At 40.8% G+C, this 27,885-nt stretch overlaps 1 protein-coding gene across 13 annotated transcripts; it reads right to left on the bottom strand.

Annotated features, from left to right (window-relative positions):
- Window positions 1-815: 815 nt before the first annotated feature.
- Window positions 816-20,281, bottom strand: LOC117414830 (solute carrier organic anion transporter family member 1C1-like). 13 transcript variants are annotated; one of them, XM_059027716.1, is made up of 17 exons: window positions 20,133-20,280; window positions 19,968-20,029; window positions 16,139-16,210; window positions 15,276-15,467; window positions 13,592-13,733; window positions 13,355-13,487; window positions 11,636-11,757; window positions 11,131-11,277; window positions 10,945-11,043; window positions 10,305-10,544; window positions 10,031-10,195; window positions 8,797-8,992; window positions 7,327-7,489; window positions 6,830-7,017; window positions 3,323-3,387; window positions 2,589-2,706; window positions 816-2,195 (listed from the first exon to the last, which is right to left on the bottom strand). In XM_059027716.1, exons 4-17 carry the CDS (start codon window positions 15,390-15,392, stop codon window positions 1,982-1,984), a joined length of 2,109 nt encoding a protein of 702 aa, XP_058883699.1. In that variant the 5' UTR covers window positions 15,393-15,467; window positions 16,139-16,210; window positions 19,968-20,029; window positions 20,133-20,280; the 3' UTR covers window positions 816-1,981. The 13 variants fall into 13 exon arrangements, 12 of the variants coding, with proteins under 12 accessions (XP_058883699.1, XP_033880537.2, XP_058883700.1 ...); XM_034024646.3 differs by having other exon boundaries at window positions 15,276-15,397; XM_059027717.1 differs by having other exon boundaries at window positions 19,974-20,029.
- Between the last annotated feature and the right edge of the window lie 7,604 nt (window positions 20,282-27,885).

The raw sequence follows: 27,885 nt of genomic DNA, 5'->3' as shown, positions 1-27,885 counted from the left end.
CTGATACCTATAGCTTAAACTAGTTACCAAAAAACAAAGTTAGCTCAATTAAACTTTATAGTGTTTTTTATGTTTGTGAATCTAAAAGGTCACTGTGGTCGGGTGTGGTGAGAAGAGAAGTCTCAATTAGGTGCAACACATGTTTTACTAGCACCATCTTCTTTACCAGGTCCTAGCTTCGCCTCTCCACAGCCCTCCAAACTTTCGTGGTTCTCTGGTCCGCCCCGGTGCTTAATCCTCCTGGGAAAGTAATGGTCAAGAGTAAACTCTCCGCCTCTGCTCTGCCTCACTCCCGCACCAAACTCCCCTCAACCAACAGACTCAGCTACACAGTTCCTATATCAGGGGTGTCAAACTCAGCTCCTGGAGGACCGCCGTGTCTTCTGGTTTTCGTTCCACCTGAACTTTCAATTACTTAATTGGTCTAATTATTTGATTAACTGGACACATTTAACACTTCTCTTCAGGCCTCAAAATGTTTCACAGGTAGTGTACCTTGAATCAAGGGCATTTTTAAAACCATCAACTGTAAAGGACCTTGACAAATGTTAAATATGTCAAATTGAACAAATAATTAGATCAAGTATGTTAATTGAGAGCTTAAGTTGAAATGAAAACCAGAAGACCCCGCGGCCCTCGAGGTCTGGAGTTTGACACCTCAACTGGTTTGAAACTCAGAACAGCTATTCTAGCCGACCTCCACCCTCCATCTTCCTTCACCCTGTTACAGTCACCCACTTAAAGTTGAGTCCCAATTTACAAAAGTCTTTGAAAAAGTAACAGTAACAAACAAATAAAGCAATTCATAAGACAGGTTAACTTTAAATTTCATTTTTTATTTTTACAAAATGAATTACAATTATTGAATCGACAAAAAACACTGTGATTAATTAGTCTCTCTCAGCTTCTGTGTATTTCCTTGAATGTGTGCCCCTTGTGGTAAAAAATGTGTACTTACATAATATCATGCAAACAGATTTACACATTAAGTACATTGTAACTGTGCATAATAACATTGTAATGATGTGTAAGTACACATGTATTTAATAAGTAACTACTATGTAAATACATTTATTAGAGGCACAATGTAAAGTGTGACCCAAATGATAAGCCACCAAATATGAGGGAGCCTCATTCACTCATCAGTACAAAACATCACCATCAATGAGAACAGGTTCATCTGAAGTGTCTTTTTATAATTGTATGTCCTATTATTACATAAAGAAACCAGAACATGTTTTAACTACTTTCTGTGATTTAAATGAACAGACGCAACCACATTAAGAGACAGAAAACAGCCACTGATATGCCACCATCGGGTGAAATATTACACACATTTTAAAAGTTGTATAAAATGAGTGCAAGAACACAGCAGAGAATTATTAAAAAATTGCACACTTCTGCATACTTCTGAAAAGACTCCTAAACTGTATTTCTTAAGTGTAGGGGCTTTGAAATAAATGACCACTGTTATTCATTAACTCACAGTTGCCACAATTTCAGATGGGGCAGAAATTAGTTGCACACCCCTATCGGTAATTTCTAAGACTAACTCACTTTGTATCATTTAGGAGTCTTTTCAGAAGATTCTTGTAGTTGAAAAAAGGACATCAGTTACTAAGCCTGGTAAAGAAGGATTTAAGCAGAAACAGAAATGTGCTTAAGTAAATAAGAATTACGCAAAACATACATAGGATACATAAGAAATGAAATATATTTCCAAATTGAAGATGTATAAAATAAGCCTTTCAGCCTCTTGGGGCTGAAAGTGGAGCTGTCACTTAGAATGCTTTGAAAGCAGGGGGTTTCAAAGTGTCGCGTGATAACATTAGAAACCCATGAGACAGCAACTGCTTGCAGTACATCTGTTGATTACTTTGACTGTTTTCATAACGTATTACATCAGTGTTTCTCAACATTTTCCACCCAGAGCCCCTCTTATGCACATTTAAATGAAACACGCTGCTGCAGTTCAGGTTGTTTAGGCACTGGATTCCACTTCCTTCTCACTCAGACCAGCAGGTTTCTGCTCAGGAAGGACGTTGTTTTTCATTTCCTGCTTCAAAAAGACTTCACCTTCAGCGGAAGCTTTTCTGTGGTCTCTTGTGAATTTCTTTTTTACCTGAACGATGACAAACCCAAAAAAGACGTAACCCATCAAGCGCAGGCCCAATATTAATCCAAGGAAGAGGAGCCTGTGAAATAAAGCAGAGTTAGATCCAAGGAAGAAGATCCTGTGAAATAAATGTTAGTGAGGCACACAGGGCTTCAAGCAGAGTTAGTGAGGCACACAGGGCTTCAAGCAGAGTTAGTGAGGCGCACAGGGCTTCAAGCAGAGTTAGGGAGGCGCACAGGGCTTCAAGCAGAGTTAGGGAGGTGTTTTTTCTATGAGAATTGTCATAGAAATGTATATGTTTGTTTTAGTATTACTATACAAATATCGCATTAGAGTGGTTGACAGAATGTTCAGTTAAGCTCATTGGCATTAAAGGGGCGTCTTTGTAGTTTACAGAAAAGTAGGTTAGGAATGAGCTTACTGTGAATTCCATATGCAAGTAATTACTCTTAGTCTTGGACACATGTGTTACCTGAATGAGATGTTGTCGTACATCCTGCATGCTCCACGACCCCCACACTTCTTGGTCCCCCATTTTATGCATGTTGAGTCAATCAGGGCTCCAAAATAAATTGGAGCTGGGATCCCACCTGAAAAGAAATCAGAGAGTACTAACAGTCAATTTATTATATAAAGTTTATATAAATATAAATAATGCCATAATGTCAAAGCGTTTACTCCAGTCTTTCTCATATTTATTTTATAAAAAAACATGTTAACGTTAGAAAATGAAAAACAAAAACACAGAGAGAGTGCTTAAGAGCAACTGAAATGTGAAACTTGGTGGTTTAGTTCTAGTTTTGTGAAATTAAGGTGCTTTACCTTTTTCAAAAAAATAGCAGTTAAAGACTAGAGTAGAAACTTTGAAAATATGGTCCTAAGTTTCTTATTTGAGAATTGGTGTTTTATCTTTTAATTGGTATTTAAGACTTGGATAATCTAGCCCATACTCTCTGTTCATCTGCTCCCTTATTTCTAACTGGATAAGAGCATTTGTGGGATTTTACAATGGGACCCTATTGATCTGCAATTAACAATATGTATTTGGAACATTAAGGAAGAAAGAAATCATATGAAGTAAATGACATGGGATACTGTGTGACAGTATTACAATACATTTATAGATGTTAGTAATTTTCGTGTTTTGAAAGAACTTAATTGTTATATTATCTTTCTTAATAGTAAAAACAAATAAATGTAACCTACCCAGCACTCTGAGTGCCATTGTGAAGATGCCCACCGACAGTGATTTTAGGTCTGGCTCAACACACCTGTCCATGTACAATACAGAGCGTTTGTTAGACTAACCTGAATCCAACACTGTCACAAAGACGGCCAGAGTGGGTGGCGTCAGACCAGAGAGGAATACACAGACAGAGACGGTGGTTGTGATGATGAGCCGAGTGCAATGGCTGCACTCAGCGTTTAATAACAAATAAAAGGTTTGAACAATGGAATACAAAACAGGACACGGCACTTGACGCCAAAATAAACAGACAGACAAAACGACTAGACACTAACACACAGGTGAAACGGAGACGAACAAACACGGTGAGAATACACTTATTATATTTATAATTACGCTGACGATTTTACTCCTTCTCTCTCACCCGTTCTCCACTCTCTGAACACCTAACCCTGAGTGCAAGAAATGTGCGTCTATATATACTATTGTGCTGGGATTCAATTACTAATTAATTATTCACTTGAATCCCAGCACGTGAATTAATTCTGTGCAACCCCGTGCTCACATATTACATTTAACCAGCACGTGAAGTGATTTGTGCTCTCCTCGTGCCTAAATACAAATATACACTATTTAAATACACGTGAAACACAGACCCGTTTATATCCCGTGTACCAATGACTATACACCAACATTTACACACGCAACATACACACACAGAACACACAAATGCACACAGGGGCGGGGCGCATTGCCACATATACCCCCCCTTGTGCGCAGCACACATGGCCTCAACGGCCACCTCCCCCCTTAAAAACCCAGCAGTCCAGGACAAAGTCTCGGGCTGGGAAGGGAGGCTTCAGTGGGCCCATGGCTGGCCATGCTGTCAGCACCCCTGCCGGTAGTGGCACGGCTGACAGCCTGTTGGTCCCGTCCTGCAGCGAAAAAGCTGCGGGGGCAGGTGGTCCCCCGACCTCCCCCTTCTTCGTAGCCGGCAGCTCCCTCCTGTGGGGCTCCGGCCACAAGAACTCCTGCAGCGAAAAAGCTGCAGTGGGAGCAGGTCTCCGGACCTCCCCCACGATCTCCGGCAGCGAAACTGCTGCTGGGGTTGGTGGTGGCGGAGGCAGAGGCAGCTCCTGCTCCTCTGCTCCTTGCGGTGGTGGTGGCGGAGGCAGAGGCAGCTCCTGCTCCTCTGCTCCTTGCGGTGGTGGTGGCGGAGGCAGAGGCAGTTCCTGCTCCTCTGCTCCTGGAGGTGGTGGAGGCAGAGGCAGCTCCTGCTCCTCTGCTCCTGGAGGTGGTGGAGGCAGAGGCAGCTCCAGCTCCTCTGCTCCTGGCGGTGCTGGCTCCCTCTGCTGTGGCGGCTGGGCATGTGCGCGCCGTGCTGCCTTCAGCAGCATAGCGAGAGGCTGCTGGGGGACACCAGCATCCTGCCCTTCTCCCCCCCAAAAATTTCCAGGGGGTTGAGCCTGTAACCCCTCCCCTTCCGGCTCTTGGGGCTGAACCAGCAGGCATTTTCCCTCTGCTGGTGGCTTGGGTCCCAGGGCTGTGGAAGCCCCGACTTGCCTCCCTTTGGGCTGTGGACGCACCGACTCCTCCCTTTTGGGCTGTGGACGCACCGACTCCTCCCTTTTGGGCTGTGGACGCACCGACTCCCCCCTCTTGGGCTGTGGACGTTCGGGCTCCCCCCACTCAGGCGTAGGACGTTCGGGCTCCTCCCACTCAGGCGTAGGACGCTCGGGCTCCTCCCACTCAGGCTGTGGACGCTCAGGCTCCTCCCACTCGGGCTGTGGACGCTCAGGCTCCTCCCACTCGGGCTGTGGACGCTCAGGCTCCTCCCACTCGGGCTGTGGACGCTCAGGCTCCTCCCGCTTGGGCTGTGGACGCTCAGGCTCCTCCCCATAACTGCGGAAGGGACAGTGGGCGAACAGGTGATCCTGGTCGCAGAGGAGGCACCCCGACGATGGCTTGTTACATCGCCGTGGATGCCTGGCCCTTAGGCGGCACTCCTCCTCCCTGTCCTTCACCTCTTTATCCGTCTCTGCCTCCCGCTTGGGCTGTGAAGGCAAAACCAGCAGGCATTCACCCTCTGCTGGTGGAGATGGGGACAGCAGGTACTCACCCTCTGCTGGTGGAGATGGGGACAGCAGGTACTCACCCTCTGCTGGTGGAGATGGGGACAGCAGGTACTCCTCTGCTGGTGGTCCTGCTACCTGGGCTGCTGTTCCATTTATGGTTGCCTCCAGGTAGCTGAGGACAAACTCCACACCTTCCTCCAAGGTGTTTGGGGTGTGTTCCTCCTGATAGGCCTCCCATCTCTCACTGTCCATCATCCACAGGGCCTGGACGACTATGGGCAGAGACTGGGCCTCCAGCCCAGCATTCTCCAGGAACCAGTCCCGCCATTTTGTGGCGTCTTCTGCCATTATATTTTTTCTTTTTTTTTTTTTTTTTTTTTTTAAACAAAACCCCTCCTGGTCTGACGCTTGGAGGCGCGGCTATCCCACGATGACACCACGTGTCACAAAGACGGCCAGAGTGGGTGGCGTCAGACCAGAGAGGAATACACAGACAGAGACGGTGGTTGTGATGATGAGCCGAGTGCAATGGCTGCACTCAGCGTTTAATAACAAATAAAAGGTTTGAACAATGGAATACAAAACAGGACACGGCACTTGACGCCAAAATAAACAGACAGACAAAACGACTAGACACTAACACACAGGTGAAACGGAGACGAACAAACACGGTGAGAATACACTTATTATATTTATAATTACGCTGACGATTTTACTCCTTCTCTCTCACCCGTTCTCCACTCTCTGAACACCTAACCCTGAGTGCAAGAAATGTGCGTCTATATATACTATTGTGCTGGGATTCAATTACTAATTAATTATTCACTTGAATCCCAGCACGTGAATTAATTCTGTGCAACCCCGTGCTCACATATTACATTTAACCAGCACGTGAAGTGATTTGTGCTCTCCTCGTGCCTAAATACAAATATACACTATTTAAATACACGTGAAACACAGACCCGTTTATATCCCGTGTACCAATGACTATACACCAACATTTACACACGCAACATACACACAAAACACACAAATGCACACAGGGGCGGGGCGCATTGCCACAAACACAAATACATTTTCCATGTACTATACCAACAACTGCTATTGCCACAACTCCAAGTGGTACAAGATACACAGACATTACATTCTGATGCTGTTTGCATTGTGTACTAGTGTAACAGGGCTGAGCTGGGTGCAAACCAGTGACCCCACTCACAACACGCAAGTGTCTAATTACAATGCAAGAGAGCTGGGTCTGTCTGCAAAATGGAATCTTGGAAATTGAAGAGTGGCTTCTGTACTCAAGGCCCCTTAACAGACTATATAGAAAAAAAAGCATTAAGAGCCAATCAGAATGATTGTCAATACCTTACAATGGCAATAGGACACAGGAATGTTAAGGAATGCATTTGTAACAGTAGACATCACTGGAAGGAAGGAGGGCTGGTTTACCTGAGGTTTATAATGTACAGCGGAGTGCTTCCCAGAGAGAACACGAAGAAGCTCAAGGACTGGAACGCCAAGTAATATATGAACATTCTGGAACACTTCTCCTCTCTGGGGCACTGGCCCAGAACTGCCGAGAAATTCCCAGATCCTGACTCGGGAAAAGCTTCAATACATCTGCAGTCATGAAATGTCTAGAGCAAGGGAAAGATAATGCAGTGTGAAAGCATGTCATGAAGGCTTTCCTTTCTTTTTGATATGCTGTCACTGCTGCAACCCATTCACAGATCAGAACAGCAGCATGGAACTTCTACTCCTGCTTTCAAGCTAACTGATGTGACCAAGCTCCTGAACCATGGAGAGGAAGCCCATCCTGGACTGCTGGGGAGCCTGGGCAGTAGAGGGTACTGAAGTGTGATGGTGAACTAACCCCAGGGGGTTAGTAACTATGGTGTAAGGATCAGATGGGAGCGGGAATGGAGTACTGTGTAGGTTGACCTCACCGTGTTTTTTCCACTTCCTCTGGATATGTTACAGCCAGCGAAGCAAGGGGAAACATACGTCATTCCATTCTCTCCGCACACTGGCTCCCACTGGTTCACTGGGCAACCACAGCCAGAGTTACAGGCCACCGACACGCTGCTCTCCAAGTCTGAAATCCCTGTTCTGAAATACGTCCATAACTAAACACTTAACACTCTATAGGGTTGCATTTAGAAAAGCTAAAAGAAACAAAATCAATTCAGTGACAACCATTTAGACGAGAAGTCTTTCGCAATGTCTTCAATTGAATGTCATTGATGTTTATTTATTTTTATATACAAGATTCTGCCGAGTCAACGCCCCAGTTTGAAAGATCGCCCTCCCCACCCTCACGATAGCTGAAAGTAAAATTCTCACCATTATTTTCCATTTTTCAATAACCATGCGCAAATAATGCCTGAGGGGAAATACCTCGGCGGATGTAAATAGAAAAAACTGCCTAGAAGTAGTTACTGTGTGCATTAATGATTCAGACAAGTACTTGCATCATCGATGGCGAAGGTTCAGATGACGAAGACAGAGTTCAGCGGTTTAGGATCAGATGATATACTCCGCATCTGATTGATTACGCTTTCCTGTTACACTACAATCCATATTTTGGATTATTTTTTTTTTTTTATTTTTTTGACACTTTATTGGATTTTTGTATTGAACATTTTATGCGATAGTGCTACTTTGGATGATACATTAATTTATTATTTCCTGTTGTGTTTTCACACTGGGCACTCCAATTTCTTACTTAGAGATTATGTAAATCCATTTATTTTAGTGGATGGAAAATGTCATGTTATATATGTATATATACTGTATATATATATATATATATATATATATATATATTATATATATATATATATATATATATGTGTGTGTGTGTTTAAATGTAGTGACTTTTATTCTACCATTCTTCATCTACAAATGTGTTTTTTCATGATGTGCTTTTGCACCACACACTGTATCTTTAAAGTTTAATGTTTGTGAAAATATTTGAAACAGAACAGTGGACACACTGCAGCAACTCTGAATTGTTTTTCACTTCTCGATTCTTTAGCGTGACTGTGTGCTGTGCTCCACCTTTGAATTTTCAGCATGCCTAATTGTAAACATAATCTCCTTAATGTTAATAATGCCTCTGCCTGAGCAAACGCCCACTTTTACCTTAACGACAACTTCACGTCCCGTGGGCGTTGACTCGGCAGAATTTGGTATATTTCCAGTTTTGCAATTCATCACACGTTAACCTTGGCTCAAAAAGCATTTTTAAATGTGTTTTAATTTCATCTGAATTCAAAACAATTAAATACTGCTGCTTTAATAATATGTCAAAACGGTCAATTTCAAAATACTATACAATCCCAGTTTAAGAATCAGTTCAATAAGGTTAGTGGTCAAAAAAATAGTTCTAGATAATGAAAGCCAAAACCACTCACCCTCCATAGGAAACTGTGAGTCCAGCGATCTCAGCATTGTCACAGGTTAATGCAAATAAAGGGAAGGTACAGAGACAGCCAAGGATGGCTGTACCCAGGGCTACCTTGGCAGCTCCCAGGAGATCTAGCTTAAACTTCTTCATGATAATACCGCTAAAGAAAATCCCCAAGGAAACAGCCGGCATGCTGGTAACACCTAAAGACAAAGATTTGCTTAATGGCCCTCAACTTCCAAAATGCTTGACACAGCTCTTGGAATTAGTGGACAGACACGATACACAATATGCAAGTTCTTATAGGACAGTGTACATAGTTCTAGCCTAGAATATATGGTTTGTATTCAACGCTACGGAGCAAATGATTAGGTATATCTCTCTCTCTCTCTCTCTCTCTCTCTCTCTCTCTCTCTCTCTCTCTCTCTCTCTCTCTCTCTCTCTCTCTCTCTCTCTCTCTCTCTCTCTCTCTCTCTCTCTCTCTCTCTCTCTCTCTCTCTCTCTCTCTCTCTCTCTCTCTCTCTCTATATATATACACATACATTGAGCATCAAAAAATCTTATCACTTCTATTTAGATAAAATAACAAACAGTTTTAGAGCAGGTGCAGTGACTTTTTATTGTGCTGATTAATAACTGACATCACGAAGATGCTGCAAAATGATCTGTTGATCTTGGGCAGGTGTTGTGACTCTTGGTCTCCCAGTTCGTGGCCTGTCATTGACAGAGTGTGTCTGGTTATACCGTCTTGCCAGGTTTGAAATTGCTGGCTGTGAGCACCCAAGAGGGTGAGCCACAGTACGCTGTCCTAGTCCAGCCTCCAAAATGCCGATTGCACGAAGGTGCTTCTCTCTTGACAAATGTGGCATATTAGTTTTTTTCTGCAATTTTGTTTATTGCTTTTATTCAAGCTTGTAATTCAACAGCTGAAATCACACCATATCCAGTGTCCAATCAACTGTCTCACTAATTAGGCGATTAAGTGCATGTGCTTCAGTTAAAGTGACTCAAGCGTGTCATGGTCATGGATGAATGATAGACTGATTAAAAAGAAACCAAAAACATTGTCAATGTCCATCATTTATATACCTTATGTTTTTTCAAAAATAAATGTGTTATAATAGTGATAAGGTGGTTACAGGCCTATTGGTTATTTTTAATGGAGAAAAAATTCTTCCTATATTTTTTGTAGCTAAACACCTGTCAGAGTAATTGGGTCAGAATTGTACGCTGTACTTTACCTATTAAAAAGTTTGCTTTGGATGTGGATTCTCCAAACTGTTGTTCAAGATATTTTGGCGTATATGTTATCAAAATGATGAAGGCATTGAACATTATAATGTTTGCAATTAGATAGAATACGTAGATCTTGTTTGTGAGCAGACGCTTCAAAGCTGGGAAAAAACCTGCAGGTAAAAAGGAGATTGTCATTAAAATACATAAATAATGTTGGGGGGGAGGGAGGGAGGGGAGGGGAGGGGGGAGCGAGCACAAACACCCAAATATAAAACGTACCCTTTGCAACGTCTATGATTTTGGGCTGCTCGTCTGTTGCGTTTGTTTGCTGGTTTCCTTGTAACAGATTTTGTTCTGCTGCAGCGGTGGAATCTTTTTCCGGACCCCCTTCTTTGGGCAGAGTTTTGGGCAGAAAAAAGAACGGAAATGCAGAAACCAAGCTAGTTCCTCCAGCGATTATAAAGCCAAGCCACCAAGCACCGACCCACCGGGAATCCTTCATTGATATGGTAATACTTCCTGCAATAATGACCACACAAAAATGGTCAAGCCTATAGTAAATTTGATCAAATGTGAGCCAAACAAAAAGATAACTCTTTAGGTATTTAAAAACAATTGTGTAAATGTAGCTAAGGTACAGTTTTAACTTGCTTTGGCATGCATCAATTATACATATTATATAATGACATATCAGGCAAGTAATGTATTTATTAGGGCTGTGCACATACTCACACAATCCATGTAATTCCCTTTAATGTGTTTGAAGCTCTTAGGTATTAACTAAAGTGGAAACATTTTAAATTACACAACACAAGCTTTACTGGAAGTAAAGTTACTGGAATGTTATGATACTGTTAACTGTCTGTCTAAATACAGAACGGTTTTAAGCAATCATTGCAAACTGTTTCTTCTGACTTACCAAGATCAACAAACCCGATGTCTACATACAGCCTTGCACAAAATGCACCCAGCGTGAACCCAAAAAGAGGTCCAATCACTGCAATGGTATGGAGGCACCCTGAAACACACATTGGGAAAACAAACCAATGAGTCACCAGATCGATTTTTCTTGATTACAGTTATCATGAGTCAAAGGCAGAGTTACCAATGTAAAAGGCTGAGTTTTCTGGGCTGGCGAAATCATCAATGAATGAAATTCCCAGCGGTGGAATGGTTGCTTCACCAACCCCTCGTAACATGTTTCCCAGCAGCACAGCAACCCACATCAGGGAGCCTCCATCATGTTCACAAGCTGGACAAAAGAAAGGGTGTGTGTGTAAAATAAAACACAATCCATGAGAGGGTTATTGATGCAGATGCAGACTCAATACGATATCAAGTTTTTTTTGTTTGTTTTTTTTTATTGTCAGCAGAGGCTGGGCACAAACCAACGACCAAGCAAACCACAAGTGAGCTTCTTAACCACTGTGCAAATAAGCCTTTCTCATCTGCATTCATGGTCAGAGAGCTTTTAACCTCATCTCACCGACAGGGTTCAGAATCTGTAACTGCAGTGCATCACACAACACTGCCCATTACACACAGACTCAATAGGGTAGGCAGCTTTTTTTGGTTTTGTATTGATCTCAGTGCACATTAGCGTTCCTTACCCGCTATTCTGGAAGATTGTTGCTGGGCCTCAAGCTCTGTAAGCTGGCCTGGGTCTTGTGAACACGGGAAGCTCACTGTGCTGGAGTTAGTTGAAGCTGATATTGTTGATTCGTAGTTATAGCTGTGAAGAAAATCATCAGAATAAAATACAAAACAAGCAGAAAGCCAATTAGAATAACTTTTCCTTCTCTAAATACATTGAAGGTTTTGAGGAATATTTACAAGGAATAACAGTTTATTACAACAACATGTTCACAGTGACAATATTGTACCGGCGTGTGCAGTCTGGGATACTGCAGAGCATGGAGCTCCAGTGTGCACGGAGCAAGCAGAAGATGCAAGGTGGCTGCTTCCAATCGCTCATGGGTGGTGCACGCATGAGAGCTGGAATCTGCAGGGGTTGCACGGACGGGCCTCCACAGACCAACATTGGTGCACCACTGCATCTGCAGTGACCCTTGTAAAGGGATTCAAGGGAGGCACCTGGGCTAAAAGAAGGGAGGCCCCTGGACTAAAAGAAGGGAGGCACCTGGACTAAAAGAAGGGACTGATGCCCAGGGGCAGGGAATTGGGTTGCATTTGTTGCATTGTTGTTGATGGACTATGGGCTATTTCAGGGGAGTTTGCAAGTGCCTCGGGGCAGAGTGTGTAATCAGAATATATGCCGTAGGTATCGTGTTGTAAAGATGAATTACACATTTAACATTGTCTGTGTGTAAAAGCATGAGTGTGGACTATTGGAAAGATTCTTAAAGTCTTAAAGGAATCCATGGTTAAGATGGATTTAAGTTTCTTATTATAGTGGGCTAACAGGGGTCCAATGTGGAGCGGAGAAGGGGTCTCTATTGTAAAGGTCCATGCTATATGTGAGAGTGCTGTGTCAGCATAATTTGACCAAAACCAGATGTTTAGACTATAGAATGTCTAGGAATGAGGTTGTGTATTTTCAGAGCCAACTCTATATAAGCTTAAAGGAGACTACACTATCTGAATTCTCTCTGGTCTTGAATGGAAGAAACCTCTCCTCTGTAACCTGTCTGAGAGTGTGCCCAGTTGAAGGTAAAATGGCTACTTACTATTTTGACTGCAAGTTAGGTGACTGCCATTATTCGACTACAAGAATGTGTTGCAATAATTGTGATGTTCCTGTATCTTGAATCACCAATGAATGTAATCAAATATTGAATATAATCTGTTACGAATAACCTTTTATTAATCAATAAACCGTGTAATTTGAATACTCTATTAAAGTAGAATTGTCTGAGTCATTGTAATAAATAATAAAGTTACCACAATTCCCATTACCTACAGAGTGCACAGCTGTGGAGATGTGTACTTAATACAAGATGTGCCACTCCAAGCTACCTTGTCTAGTCTCGCTACCTTGTCCTGTTCTACTACTTCCATTTCCAGAAAGGCTGCTACGGGTTTTATAGGGATCTATAAATAATGAACTGATTTGTTGGTTCAATTCAGTTATTTAGGATGCAAAAACAAAGACCAGAAGAATCTGGACCTTGAAAGCCTTGTATTGTGCACACCTGGATTAAAAAGTTATAAAGTAATTAGAATGATTCTTACCAATAACTTCGTTCCGTGCTCTTTGACACTGAATTGCTAGTTTTTTAATTGCAGTCTAACATTGTTTATAGCATCCTATAATATTCAATGTATTGAGTGTTTCTAGAGTAGGCATGTTTGATGCAGAGTTGACTTACCGTCCCATAAGGAAATGAGGTAGTGCTGTGAGTAATGTTCCAATAGACATCAGCATGCATCCAGCACCGATTATTTTTGGTCTGTGAAACTTTGCTCCAAAGTAGCTTACCAATGGTAACACCAGCAAATTACCTAAAATAAATACACAAGCATAGTTCTGGTCCCTTAAACCAAGCAGACATGCCCATAGCATACAGTGTAAAATTGCACAGGAAATGGGGTTTTAAAGTACCTACCCATTTCAAAGCTGCCATCAATAACCCCGATAACAGAACTGGGAATTTCAAATCTCCTCTCTATCTGGGTAATGGAGCTTTTCATGTAACTTCCAGATAATGTTTTGCAAAAGTATGTAAACGATAGAGCTACCAAAAACATCTGTCAAGAAAACAAAGATATACAAACAAATAAAACAAACAAACAAATAAAACAACACTTTGGATTAAGTGTCTAACTGCACTGTAGTTACACCGGCCGGGTTTCCACAAAGTCTCAACTTTCCCATGCTAGTACCTTTCGGGTAGTGTGGGTTTCCATGTAGTTCTCTTTTAGCCAGAGAATCTCCTTCCAAATGAATTAATATAAAAATACGGGAGGGTATATATTAATATATCCAATTTGGCCTTGCAGGACTACAGATATTGTGCAGATTTCTTAAACTGGGTTTCCACTAAGTTTAGTTATTTGGGTGTAACATCAACTTTTGCTAACCCATCAAAATCAATGTACTATTTTGCAGCCGATAGTTTGTCATTTCAGGTTGTAGATAATGTTTGTCGGTTTCTATTGGGCCACTGCCTTATTGCTAAGCTGAATCATTTTCAATGTATAGTAATTGTGCATTATGACATCATCTTCACAGTCCTGCCATGTGGTGTGCATAAAGAACCTACTGTACAGTTTAAAGCTCATCATTGATTGTATCGACCGCACTGAAGGCTACTGTGAATGTATTAGTTTGAGATGTGGTGGCGTGTGCTACTGTGTGTATAACCTTGAACTCCCTTTGTGACACGTGCATAACAAGCACACAGAGCAGGCTGTGGAAGCTGTGTTATAAAGTTCAGATCTGAAACTCCAAAAAAGAGCAGCTCCAGGAAGTATTGGGGCACCCCTGCTGGTTTGTGGGATGGGGCTGGAATATTTGTTGCCTGTTTTACCCCCATTGGACTGCTTGCTTACTAAATACAGAGATTTATCTTCAAATCATTTTAATGAGCAAGCTGTATTTTACTTAAAAAATGTGTTTCTGCATCAGTAATTGTGATAACTGGTACAGGATTCAGTCTATTTTAGAAGTCACTTTTTCAGAAACCCATGTTTGAGGTAATATGAAGAACAAAGATCCCACCCAGCCATTCTGCATTGGTGGAACATGGATAACATTTGGGTCTCCTCTGCATTTGCTTTTCCTCGAAGACAAGACGATTATCTAATCATACCAAGATATCTCATATGCAGTTGGTTTGTGCGGAGGAATACAACAGCCATATCCACGTTATAAAATCACAGGGCAGATTGATAGCACACAGTGCAATGAGATGGTTGGTATGGCTTTTTAAATGGGTAATAAGCTAGGCTTATAGACGTGATCAACATCATTTGTTACAAAGGAACATGGAATGAATACGGGTAATTAAATCTGCATGAACTAACAAGACTGAATTCAAAATGAATGACTTCAGAACTCAGAGGAAGTGCAAGATATTCAAGTGTTATTCCTGTGGTAGTCAGTCAGACTTCATTATACATTTGCAGCCAATATTTGAAAGTGTTACAATTTCTAGCCTTAGTTATTACCCCCTTGAGTATCTTCTGGGTCAGTCAGTGTTTTTATAAAGAGCTCTTTTGTAGCAGTAATCTTTACAAGTTCACCGCTACAGCACGTACAGCACAAGGACCAGGCACATTAGCACATACCTTTATATTGGGAGTGCAGCATTTTCTTGTTTTTGCTTCTGCCGGATCTTCAAGAAGAGGCAGTTCTTTCTTTGAAGGAGGATCAGAAAACCCCTCTGCTCTCGTCTCCACTGTCATTGTTCCTGAACAGGTTTGAGTCTTCTGTTAGCTGTCCAATAATGAATACTGACTGTGCCCAAATATGCCTTTACACTGTTCAGAAAGAGTTATTAACAGCTGGTTCTGATTAGGAATTAACTGCAGGCAGGCTAAACTCAAATCATCTACAGTTACCCGGCCCATGGTATTTCTTATGGATCTTTATAAAAAAATTAATAAAAAGAAAGCAGCAATATACAATTTATGATACTCAGTTAAAACCATTTCACTATCCCTTCACTTACATTCAAATAAAAAAAAAATGTAGTAATGTATTTATTAATAACTAGAATGTATTTAAAACTATGCATTCTGTCAAATTTTTTAACAAAATACTGCACTGTAATTCAAGTTTAAGAGTTTCACATTGTAAACACATTTTGAAATACTTTATACTGTAATGTTTTATTTTGTTTCATGGGATTTCTGTTTACTTTGTAACATTGAGTTAATGCTTTACTTTTATTTCCATTAATAACAATCACAAACATACATACTAACGCATCATTTCATTCTAAATTCATATTGAGCTCATATGAAGTACACATCAAGCAATCATTATGGGAATAAATCATTCTTAAGCAGCTACTATGTAATGCTATTCTTTGTCATTGGAATCTAAAATAAAGCAAAACCAGACATGATTAAGAACATCATCAGGAGAAATACATCCGAATATAATAATGTTATTAGTTCATTTAAAAAAGCACTTTAAAAAATCTTACTATGTCAGTTCAGTCCTCTGGATCATCCCAAATAAAGCTACTCCTGGTTCAGCTGCAACAATACCTTCGAAGCTTTAAGAGATAATTAACCAGTATTGATATTTGCAGTCCTATTTGTCTTAGATGGAGGACATTAGGCACCATTAACTATACAGGATGTTCCCTCTGAAAAGACCAGGAAGAATGCAGACTTGGAAGACCGGTATTGTGCACACCTGGATTAAATTTATAAAGTTCTTATCAAGACCTTAGCTCCGTACTCGATTGCTAGTCTCTTATTATCTTTAATAACAGTAACTGTTTATAACATCTTTTCTAACACATTTATAGATGCATTATTCAGTGTTTCTAGAGCAGACATGTTTGATGCAGAGTTGACTTACCGTCCCATAAGGATATAAATAATGAATGAACTAATTTGTTGGTTCAATTCAGTTATTTATTATTATTATTATTATTATTATTATTATTTATTTCTTAGCAGACGCCCTTATCCAGGGCGACTTACAATCGTAAGCAAAAACATTTAAAGCGTTACAATACAAGTAATACAATAAGAGCAAGAAATACAATAACTTTTGTTCAAGTAAAGTACAAGTTTGACAAACCACAATTCAATAATACAGCAGGTAATAGTGATAGTTACATCAGGATATGATTAAATAGTGATAGTTACATCAGGATGTGAGTAAATACAAAGTACTACAGGTTAAAAACTTGGCAGATTACAGTATTCTCAAGTACAGGATTAAATGCAGTAAAATAGGGGCTGATAAGAGCAAAATAAAGCACATTTACATGAAGGGTGATAGTGTCCCAGGATACAAACAGAGGAGTTCTACAGGTGCAAGTTAAACAGGTGCAATATAGGATGCAAGTTAAACAAAGACCAGGAAGAATCTGGACCTTGAAAGTCTTGTATTGTGCACACCTGGATTAAAAAATTATAAAGTAATTCGAATGTTTCTTACCAATACCTTCATTCCGTACTCTTTAACACTGAATTGCTAATTCTTTAATAGCAGTCTAACATTGTTTATAGCATCCTACAATATTCAATGTATTGAGCATTTCTAGAGCAGACATGTTTGATGCAGAGTTGACTTACCGTCCCATAAGGAAATGAGGTAGCGCTGTGAGTAATGTTGCATCCAGCACCAATTATTTTTGTGAAACTTTAAGTCTGTGAAACTTTGCTCCAGAGTAGTTTACAAATGGTAACACTAGCACATTACCTAGAATACATACACATAGTTATGGTCCTTTAAAGCAGGCGTTTTCAAACTTGTTTTGCTGGGCCCCCCTTTGGAAATGTTTCAGGCTGTGACGACCCCCCCTCCCGCAGTGCGATCTCATATGAAATGACTGTACATACTACATAGGAACGCTACATGAAGAAGAAGAGACACGTAATTATGCCTGCAGTCAACGGTGCCGGAGCCTTTCTGAAAGTGTGCATGGAGGGGTCAAGATCCATGGGTGAGGGGTTTGGTGGGTAGCAACGGGTTTCAGGAATAACAAATTATAAGAACATAAGAAAGTTTACAAACGAGAGGAGGCCATTCAGCCCACCTTGCTTGTTTGGTTGTTAGTATCTTATTAATCCCAGAATCTCATCAAGCAGCTTCTTGAAGGACCCTAGGGTGTCAGTTTCAACAAAATTACTGGGGAGTTGGTTCCAGACCCTCACAATTCTCTGTGTAAAAAAGTGCCTCCTATTTTCTGTTCTGAATGCCCCTTTATCTAATCTCCATTTGTGACCCCTGGTCCTTGTTTCTTTTTTCAGGTCAAAGAAGTCCCCTGGGTCAACATTGTCTATACCTTTTAGGATTTTGAATGTTTGAATCAGATCGCCGCGTAGTCTTCTTTATTCAAGACTGAATAGATTCTATTCTTTTAGCCTGTCTGCATACGACATGCCTTTTAAACCTGGGATAATTCTGGTTGCTCTTCTTTGCACTCTTTCTAGAGCAGCAGTATCCTTTTTGTAACGAGGTGACCGGAACTGAACACAATATTCTAGGTGAGGTCTTACTAATGCATTGTAAAGTTTTAATATTACTTCCCATTATTTAAATTCAACACTTCTCACAATATACCAGAGCATCTTGTTGGCCTTTTTTTATAGCTTCCCCAAATTGTCTAGATGAAGACATTTCTGAGTCAACATAAACTCCTAGGTCTTTTTCATAGTTCCCTTCTTCAATTTCAGTATCTCCCATATGATATTTATAATGCACATTTTTATTGCCTGCATGCAATACCTTGCATATATATATTATACACACTTAAATTTGACTAAACATCCCAACTGTAAAATAAATAATCAGATTACAAAATGAGACCATAGCATAATTAGACCCACAGAGGCGGAAGCATTTAAAACAACAACTAGCAGGGCTGGACGCCTGCAAAAAATAAGGAGTGGACTGTCTGGATTACCCAATGTGGAGCAGCAGTGCATGCTTTCCTAGGCACAAGGGGGTCTGGGACCCATCAGCCCCTGGGGAATTTCACATTCACACTGCCAGGGCACTCACTTTTACACCTAAAAAGATTATAAACTCATCTACAGATATTATGAATAATTGAATAATTTGAATACTTTATATGTTAAACCAGATGACAAAAAAACATTCACTGTTAAACGTCATTTTTTTAGTTTGGGGTGTACGCAGACTATTTCTTTGTTTTATTTATTTTTGTTTCGTCTCACACAGTATTTTCTTTCCTTGACTAGCAACAGTTGTTTTTTTTTATGTACACGTGTCTTTTGCTTTTCTCCCGGTGTGCGTAGCCCTTAAGTTTAGGTCAGTGGAATAGATGTCAGCCATGTGCAAAAATCTTGATCCGTCACCAGCGCCGCCCCCCCCCCCCCCGGTATGAACACATGTACAATATCAAAAACACAACCCAAGTTTCAAGAAGCCATTGGGGCAGCCTTGCCCAGCACAAAGCAAGTGGGCACAACTGTAAAACCGATGAGGGCCAAGGTTGACCCAATTGTTTCTACTAACCTTGGCCCCTGGGCCGGATTTAAGGGGTTGTGGGGGCGGGGGTGGGGGGCACCCGGGACATTTGTCCAGGGCCTGGCCTGCCGAGGGGCCCACAGCCCAGGTTAAAATAGATAAATGAATAAATTCAAATCGCTATTTTACAGTTTGAAATCCAATTCACTTGCTCCGTTATCTTGCTAGCTAAACGCTGGTGTCTCTTACTGGACACGTGCACGCAGTAAGACGGTGAGAGAGAGAGAGAGAGAGAGAGAGAGAGAGAGAGAGAGAGAGAGAGAGAGAGAGAGAGAGAGAGAGAGAGAGAGAGAGACTAACAGAAAACAAATGGAGAAACTTAGCGGTGCAACAAAATGAAAAAACAAAACAAAAGGAAAAGCAAGCTAGTGAACGATGTCTGCTGTAAAAGAATGCATCATACACATGAGAGGAGTCATACGCACAAGACGCTCATCATATAATAGACGTATCCCCCCACCGCCCAACTCAACACGACACGACCATCATGACAATACAAATAGACATCATGAAGCGTTCTTACCTTTCTATAAGTTAGTGATCAGCAGATGTGTCAGCCGCACGAAGAGCACAGAGTGTGGTTTTCACTAACTCTACTGTGCAGAATGTATATATATATATATATATATATATATATATATATATATATATTGTCAGGACCATATACTTTGGCATGTATGAGGTCAGGCATTTCTAGATCTAACTCCAGTACAAGTTATGCGTATACAGATTGGACATATGCACTTTAACAGAGCTGTGCGAGTGATTTAGAATCACAAACAGCCCTCAGAAATGCCTACCTGTACCTGTAAACGTCACTGCAGCCCTTCATTTTAATACAACGGGTCCATCTAAACAACAGCTGGGGACAGATCAGGCATCTGTCAGTCTTCTATGTCAAAGACACCGAATGATTATTATTTGGTCACTTAGCAGAGACGCTTAGTTGTATCAAAGCGACTTACAGATGATAGGGCGTGAACTATACTTCATCAACAGCTGCTGCTGCAGCCACTTCCAATATAGGCTCTCGGTTTTACGTCTTGTCCGAAGCTGGGGGGCTTGGAATTTCTTTCCCGTCTTTTTTTCACATTGTTGTGACGACATTTTTGCTTCCTCGTTGTTTTCAAGTTAAATGGAAGTCCACGATATTGAAATGTGACTAATTGGCTTGTTATGGACCCTGAAAATCAATTGACGTTTCAGTTAAATCAGCCATGAGCAGAAGATGCAAAAGGCTTTGCGAGTGGGAGAAATTATCCTGCCAATGTTGAAGATAAAGGCGTATAATTAGGTGGGGAAAAAATGCAAATGCATTGCGACCCCAATTTTCTCTCTAAAACGCGTGAAAATCAGGCTGTCTATATCACGGACATTAAACTTACTTTAAATTATCAAAACCCATGCCAGGACGATATATATATATATATATATATATATATATATATATATATATATATATATATATATATATATATATATATAAATCAAATTACGTATGTCTTGGATATGTTGCTAATAACTATTATGGAAGTTAGCAGTGCTTTGTCAGATAAGACATCGCATACAATGGTCAAAATGTACAAAGGAATAATTTACACCAGAACCCTATATTAAGAATCGAGGAGGCGCTGGGAGACGCTGGTCAGACCAGCTAGGAGCTGGGAGATGTGGTCAGACCGGCTTGGAGCTGGGAGATGTGGTCAGACCAGTTTAAATTGTTCCAAATCACAACCCTAGTTGGTGATCAGCGCTGGAATTTCCAGCAGGGTAAAGTGCGTATTTTTTCTGCGTGTTGAAAGAAAATCTCCGTTGTTGTACACGCCCTCTGAATGTTATGTCAATGTCGACTATTCTGCTTCCTCGCTGTCCTATCTATCTATTTAAATTTAGTATAGCAAATAAAGTTAAATAAATAAATAAATAATCGAGAATAGGGTTTGCGGCAATAGTAACCACAATAATAGCAACTAGTCGGTTTGAATGACGAGTTGAAATCAAACAGCTGCACGCGCTCTGATTACTTTCAGCAACTTTACTTACGTATATCAGGCATGTCTCATCTCATCTCTAAAGCCAAGAGGAGGAGGCTTTGACTTTATGATACACATTGTGAACAAGTTACAGAACAGCACGACCGGGATTAACACATACTGCACATAACTAGATATTTTAATTACTAAAAGTTTTTATTTTATTTATGTCGCTAATAAATGTTATAGGACCTAATGGTAACTTAAATACAGAAACCTACACACATACACAAACATGCACTCAAATCCAAATAAAAAAAATAATAAGTTAGCTGTACTTTTATTCTTTACATGTTTCACAAACAGTTCACAATCCGTGTTACCTGAACTGTAATGAGTTTCCTTGAGGGGACTGGTGATTAAACATGTTAGCTTGTGATTCCACATAGTGTTGTGTGGGTGTAAAGATGCACACAGATACATGCAGTCCAATACTGTGTCATGCATGCTAACATGCTGAGAATTCAATATGGTTAGATACTGAACACTTGAGATGGAATGTTGTGTTACATTTAGGTTTAGGATCTTGGTCCACTGTACGGATCAGGTCACAAATTCATATGGATTTCAATAGATTTGCACAGAATTGCTTTGGAATAACAATGTGGTGCTGTTATTCTAGTCCTAAAGATAATGTAAAAATGAATAATGAAGGCGAATAACGAATTGAATACTGTAAATAACTTAAAAATACCTACTTTGAGAAAAAGTAAACAATCCTGCTGCAGATTTGAATTGAGATATTGAAGCTTCTATGTTGACAGTTTCCTTCAAAACCATTATCAAAATACTGTATCGGTTGAAAAGATCTGCCTCAGATACTTTGCTAAGATTGCAAGTATCATCGCTCGGTTTAGAAGCAGACTTGCAGTTAAAAACAAGTTGCAAATGAAGATATCACACCTTGGAAAGGCTGCTAGATTTAAATTGATTATAAACTGGAAGAACCTGTAATTGGCCTGTTATCCCAAAACCCCTGCTTTGAGGATCGACTCGGTGGAATTGTTTATACGAGTGCAGATTTTTATCAGAACTGTGTGACCGCAGCTTGAAACATCATGTTTCACACTTTGGACACTTAACTCACAGACTTTACTGTCTCTCTGATCCGTTCAGAACCTGTCAAATATCAAAATACTGAGAATGGAGGTAAAGTCGATCTAAGGTGATCTATAGAAACACAACACAAAGGAGAAATGTATTCCAGATAACAACATTATAATTCTTAACAAAACAGAAAGAATTCGGCAAGAAACCTTTTTCTTCAAAATGAATAAAGGGTTATCAAATACAAATCTCTTTGTTAGATTACCTGAATGGACATGAAAAACGTTTTTCAATGAGATTGAACATTGTCATTGATGTTGGAAATGCTTATAAGCAGATTGGAACTAAAAAGTCCTCCAAAGAAATACCACGACCGAATGGAAAACTAAATGTATTTAAATGTATTTAAATACACCCACTACATCCCCTAGTAACTCGCCCTCCTTCTCCACCTTCTTGCCCCTCTCAGACTCTGACCTCTCCTCCCTGCTCCTGGGTCACAAACCCACCACGTGTGCCTTGGACCCCCTCCCCACTCACTTCTTTCAAGCTGCTGCTCCTGCTCTACTCCCCATCATCTCCTCCCTCCTCAACACCTCTCTACTTTCTGGTATCTTTCCCTCTGCCTTCAAAAAAGCCTCCATCACTCCCCTCCTCAAAAAACCTACCCTCGACCCCACCTCCCTCCAGAGCTACCATCCTGTCTCCCTCCTACCCTTCCTCTCCAAAACCCTCGAACAGACTGTACACCGCCAGCTCTCTGCTTTCCTGTCCAACCACTCTCTGCTTGACCCTCTCCAATCTGGCTTCCGCTCTGCTCACTCCACTGAAACCGCCCTCCTGTCTGTCACCAACTCACTAAAGTGTGCCCGAGCTGCCTCTCTCTCCTCTGTCCTAATTCTCCTCAACCTCTCTGCTGCCTTTGACACTGTTGATCACTCTATTCTACTATCATCTCTCGCTGACCTGGGGATCTCTGGCACTGCTCTGGCCTGGTTCTCCTCCTACCTCTCCAACCGCACTTACCAGGTAACCTGGCGTGGAGCAACCTCCACACCTCACCCTCTCTTAACTGGAGTCCCCCAAGGGTCAGTCTTGGGTCCTCTCCTATTCTCTCTCTACACCCGCTCCCTGGGCCCCCTCATCGCATCCTATGGTTTCTCATACCATTTCTATGCTGATGATGCTCAGATTTTCTTCTCCTTCCCCACCTCTGACTCCACCATCTCCTCCCGTATCTCTACCTGTCTGTCTGCTATTTCCTCCTGGATGTACTCGCATCACCTCAAACTCAACCTCTCTAAATCTGACCTCCTTTTCTTTCCCTCCTCCTCCCCCTCCTCTGATCTCTCTATCTGTTCCTCTGGAATCTACCACACTCTCTCCTTCTTCCTCCGCTAAGAACCTCAGAGTCACCCTGGACCCCTGCCTCTCTTATTCCCAGCACATCTCCACTCTGGCACGCACTTGCCGATTCTTCTCCGCTACGCTCCCCTGCCTCCAGAGCCCGCTCCTTCTCCACCCTTGCTCCGCAGTGGTGGAATGACCTTCCTACACACCTCATTTGAAGGGAACCACCTCTGGTTGAGAATTTACCAATCAAATGACTGGATTGAGGGTTTACCAACTGAATGACTAGAAAAGTCAACCAATTGAGTGACAGTAACCTAGGAGACACACCTATTTTCAAATCTTAAAAACAACTGAACGCAAGACATTCTCTCTGTCAAAGTCAAATTCAAATTCAAAGGTGCTTTATTGGTATGGCAACATTATTATTATTATTATTATTATTATTATTATTATTATTATTATTATTATTATTATTATTATTTATTTCTTAGCAGACACCCTTATCCAGGGCGACTTACAATTGTTACAAGATATCAAATTATACATTATTTGACATTATTTATTATTTTTTTTACATACAATTACCCATTTATACAGTTGGGTTTTTATTGGAACAATCTAGGTAAAGTACCTTGCTCAAGGGTACAGCAGCAGTGTTTCGGTTTTTCTTGAATACAATTCTGTTCTGTAGTTTGATCTTTCTCTGGTGTTTCACTATAGAGATTTTCAAAGTAGTATTTCCAGATAATTTTGAATTGCCAATTCTTGTTTTTTTTTAAATTGATATTATTCCATGTTTCCCAATGTTTATTAATATGTTGTTGCTTTTTCTTTTTTCGGGTGTGTTTGTAGTATTTTGCTGCCAGATTTACTCCTTTCCCATCAGGTTGAAATTGTTTGCTTTGGAAAGTGTTTATTAGGTGTTTCATCAGTGTCATTTGTGTTCTTGTATTCCTGTGTGCTGTTTGGAGCCCATCTGTAGGAGTGATGAAGCTTGTACAGCTTACAGGGCTGTGTCTGTGTGCTGTGGGGCTGTGTCTGTGTGCTGTGAGGCTTTGTCTGTGTGCTGTGAGGCTGTGTCTGTGTGCTGTGGGGCTGTGTCTGTGTGCTGTGAGGCTGTGTCTGTGTGCTGTGGGGCTGTGTCTGTGCTGTGGGGCTGTGTCTGTTCTGTGAGGCTGTGTCTGTGTGCTGTGAGGCTGTGCCTGTGTGCTGTGAGGCTGTGCCTGTGTGCTGTGAGGCTGTGCCTGTGTGCTGTGGGGCTGTGTCTGTGTGCTGTGGGGCTGTGTCTGTGTGCTGTGGGGCTGTGTCTGTGTGCTGTGAGGCTGTGTCTGTGTGCTGTGAGGCTGTGTCTGTGTGCTGTGGGGCTGTGTCTGTGTGCTGTGGGGCTGCTCTGTTCTTCTTATCAATAGTAATACTATTAAACATGTTAAATGCTGGAACCTGCTTCAATAACTCTTGAATGTGTTGATACAATTATTAAACCTATTTATCTTATCTTAAGACATTTCTTGATATAATATAGTGTGTAAACTTAACTGTTTAAATCACATCTAATATTTCTATGCTATAGATGGGTTTTAACTGACTTTGGGTAGAGCTTGTTGGGTATTTATCAGAAATTGAATGATATTATGGGTTATTTTGAAACATTAGTTTTATGAACCTTTGATATTTTTTTCTTAAAATGTAACTTTGTTCTTTAAATGCGTGGTTAAATAAAAATTAAAGAGGTTTTTTTTTTCTCAATGGAGTCATTTTCTCATTTTTTTCTTGTTCGTAAATTCACTGGTCAAGTACTTTGAATGAGCCCTGAATTTATAGATAAAATTATATTTTTTCGTATTTTTATTAAGAACTTTGAAATAGATCCGGAAAGTATAATTCAAATATAGTTTTAGCATTTATGTTAATAACTTTTTGAATTTAGCTAAGGTATTGATTTAAATTTTATTGGAAAGAAATATGAAATATGAATGTGGAAGACCAATCACTCTATAGAATTATTACCACACTACAACTTGAGAAAGGATTTGTAATTTGAAGTGTAATAACAAAACCATGGATATACAGAGTTAATACAGTATGTGCACCTATGGCAAAAAGTTTTGCATCACCTAGAATTTTAGGATTGAGACATAATTAAAAAAAAAAAAAATGATAATAAATAAAAATATGAACATAATTTAAATATTTTATTTAACATTATGTAATCAAAGAAACTACAACATGATATGCAAAAGTCCACCAGAAGCCATAATAGTAGTACAGGAATCGCAAAGCTGTGCTGGGCAATGCGTGGTCACTTTCACTGAGGACTCTTCTTAACAAACACACACACATCAGTGCAAAGCACGTGTCACACTCAGAGATTTCATCGATACCTTGAGGTATGATGTGCCTCTTGCAACCACACAGTGCAAAGACAAAGTCGAAATTCCTGAGCAATTTATCCGTAATGTTAAAAACTAGCAATGATTTACCTGCCGTTCTATATGAGATATTTCTTGTTAGTTTTATATGACTGTGACAGAAATACAATGAGTTCTGGTGATAAATCTTCCTCCCGACCTGTGAGGGCGCTAAAGAACGGGAGGAGAAGTATCTGGAAGGGCTGGCCTGACAGTTCGTTTCCGGGACCGGAAAGTGGGTCAGCCTGGAAGGAAGCGAGACTCTGTTGTAAGACCGTATTGATTTGACAGGTAAACAAGGGGCAGCTGCAAGTAATAAGGCAGCTGCAACCGTTTACCTAGATATCATGCGGGATTACATATAGGGGCCAGGGTAACGCTGTTCTTTTCCTTCGTTTGGGTTAAACGTTTGGAGAGAGAAGGATCGAGAGAGGAGCTCTCATCGTTAAAAAGAAAATAACTACGTGTTGTGTTGTGTTGTGTTTGTCTGTGTAATTGTCTGTGTTTTTCACCACCAGACAGTTAAAGCACTACTCCGGAGCTGTCGCCAAGGGTCAGCACTATCCGGAGCACCACTGCACCCCGCACTATCTGTGTTTGCCCCAGCAATACTGCACTCACCCAGGACTGGTGACCGTCTGTTTGTTTTTGTTCAGGACTGTGCCTTGTTTATTGTTATCCCCGTGCGTTACACATCGTTGTGTATCGCCGGGGATTTAGTTGCTTTGCGGTCACCAGACCTGGAAAAAAGAATAAAGCACTGTTTTCACTGGAATACCGTTGTCTGCCTGTCACTCCTGCACCGCATCACCGCTACACCTGTTCCCCTTACTTACCACTTTGCCACAATGACACATTATTCTATTCACTCGTACACTTTGCTTTTGCCCTTGCTTTAAAAAGGTGGTCCTTGAACTCTCTCTGTTATATCTGTCACCTCTCAAGGCAGCTATCAGGTTTCCAGGAGTTTATATGAGAGAGTGGGGCCGTGAACATGCATTGGACGCTATGAAGAGAGGGCCACCACCTCATTGTTCAATTACAAAATCAATCAACAGCAAAGTAAACACTGAAAAAGTCCTCCTTGAATCAATATTACAGGAACTTTTTTTTTTTCAAAAGCAAATGATATGTCCAGCCAATGTCAACAAGAGTTAGTTAGGAGAGTGCAATTTTTAATCAAGTGCGTATTCACTGGCAGATCAAGTAGGGGCAGGCAGCACTCAGCCCAGCAATCCTACCGCTGAGCAACTCATGAGCCAGAATACCCTGCTCGGGTGAATTTGAATAATCCAGTCCTCCCAGCTCTGATAATGAGAAAACCACTTGTGGGAGATTAGAGTGTGACAGATGACTTCCTGCTGATGATTTAGCCAGTTATTTAGTTATTTATTTGTTACTTTGTTAGTTTGTTTGTTTGTTGTCTGGTGTGTTTAAACTCTTTCTAGTTAGCTGCACAGCAGGCAGCAGCTTATATTCAATGTTGTGTTATATATACAGTATATACTATATATATATATATTACAATATTTTAAAAAGGCTGATACCCTTTTTAGACCACATGTTTCAGTTTTTATTTTCTATAAATTTACCTGTATTGGTGAAAAGAAAAGAAAAAAACACCTTGGTCTGAGTGCCGTGTAAGCTGGTGAATTTAACCTGTGTCAGAATTACAGTACATGATGCAGTGAACATTTTTAGTAACATTTTAAAATAATGGCTTCAAATTCCTAATGAATTTCAACTCAATGCCGCAGGAATAACACCTGAATATCTTCTGCACTTCCTCTGAGTTCTGAAGCCATTCATTCTGAATTCAGCCCTGTTAATTCATGTGGGTTTAATTACTCAGATTCGTTCCATGTTCCTTTGTAACA

The sequence above is a fragment of the Acipenser ruthenus genome, chromosome 7 (assembly GCF_902713425.1).
Source record: "Acipenser ruthenus chromosome 7, fAciRut3.2 maternal haplotype, whole genome shotgun sequence".
Classification (NCBI taxonomy): Eukaryota; Metazoa; Chordata; class Actinopteri; order Acipenseriformes; family Acipenseridae; genus Acipenser; species Acipenser ruthenus.
Note: the sequence above shows the minus strand (reverse complement) of the source record. Positions and strands in the feature narration are given on the sequence as shown.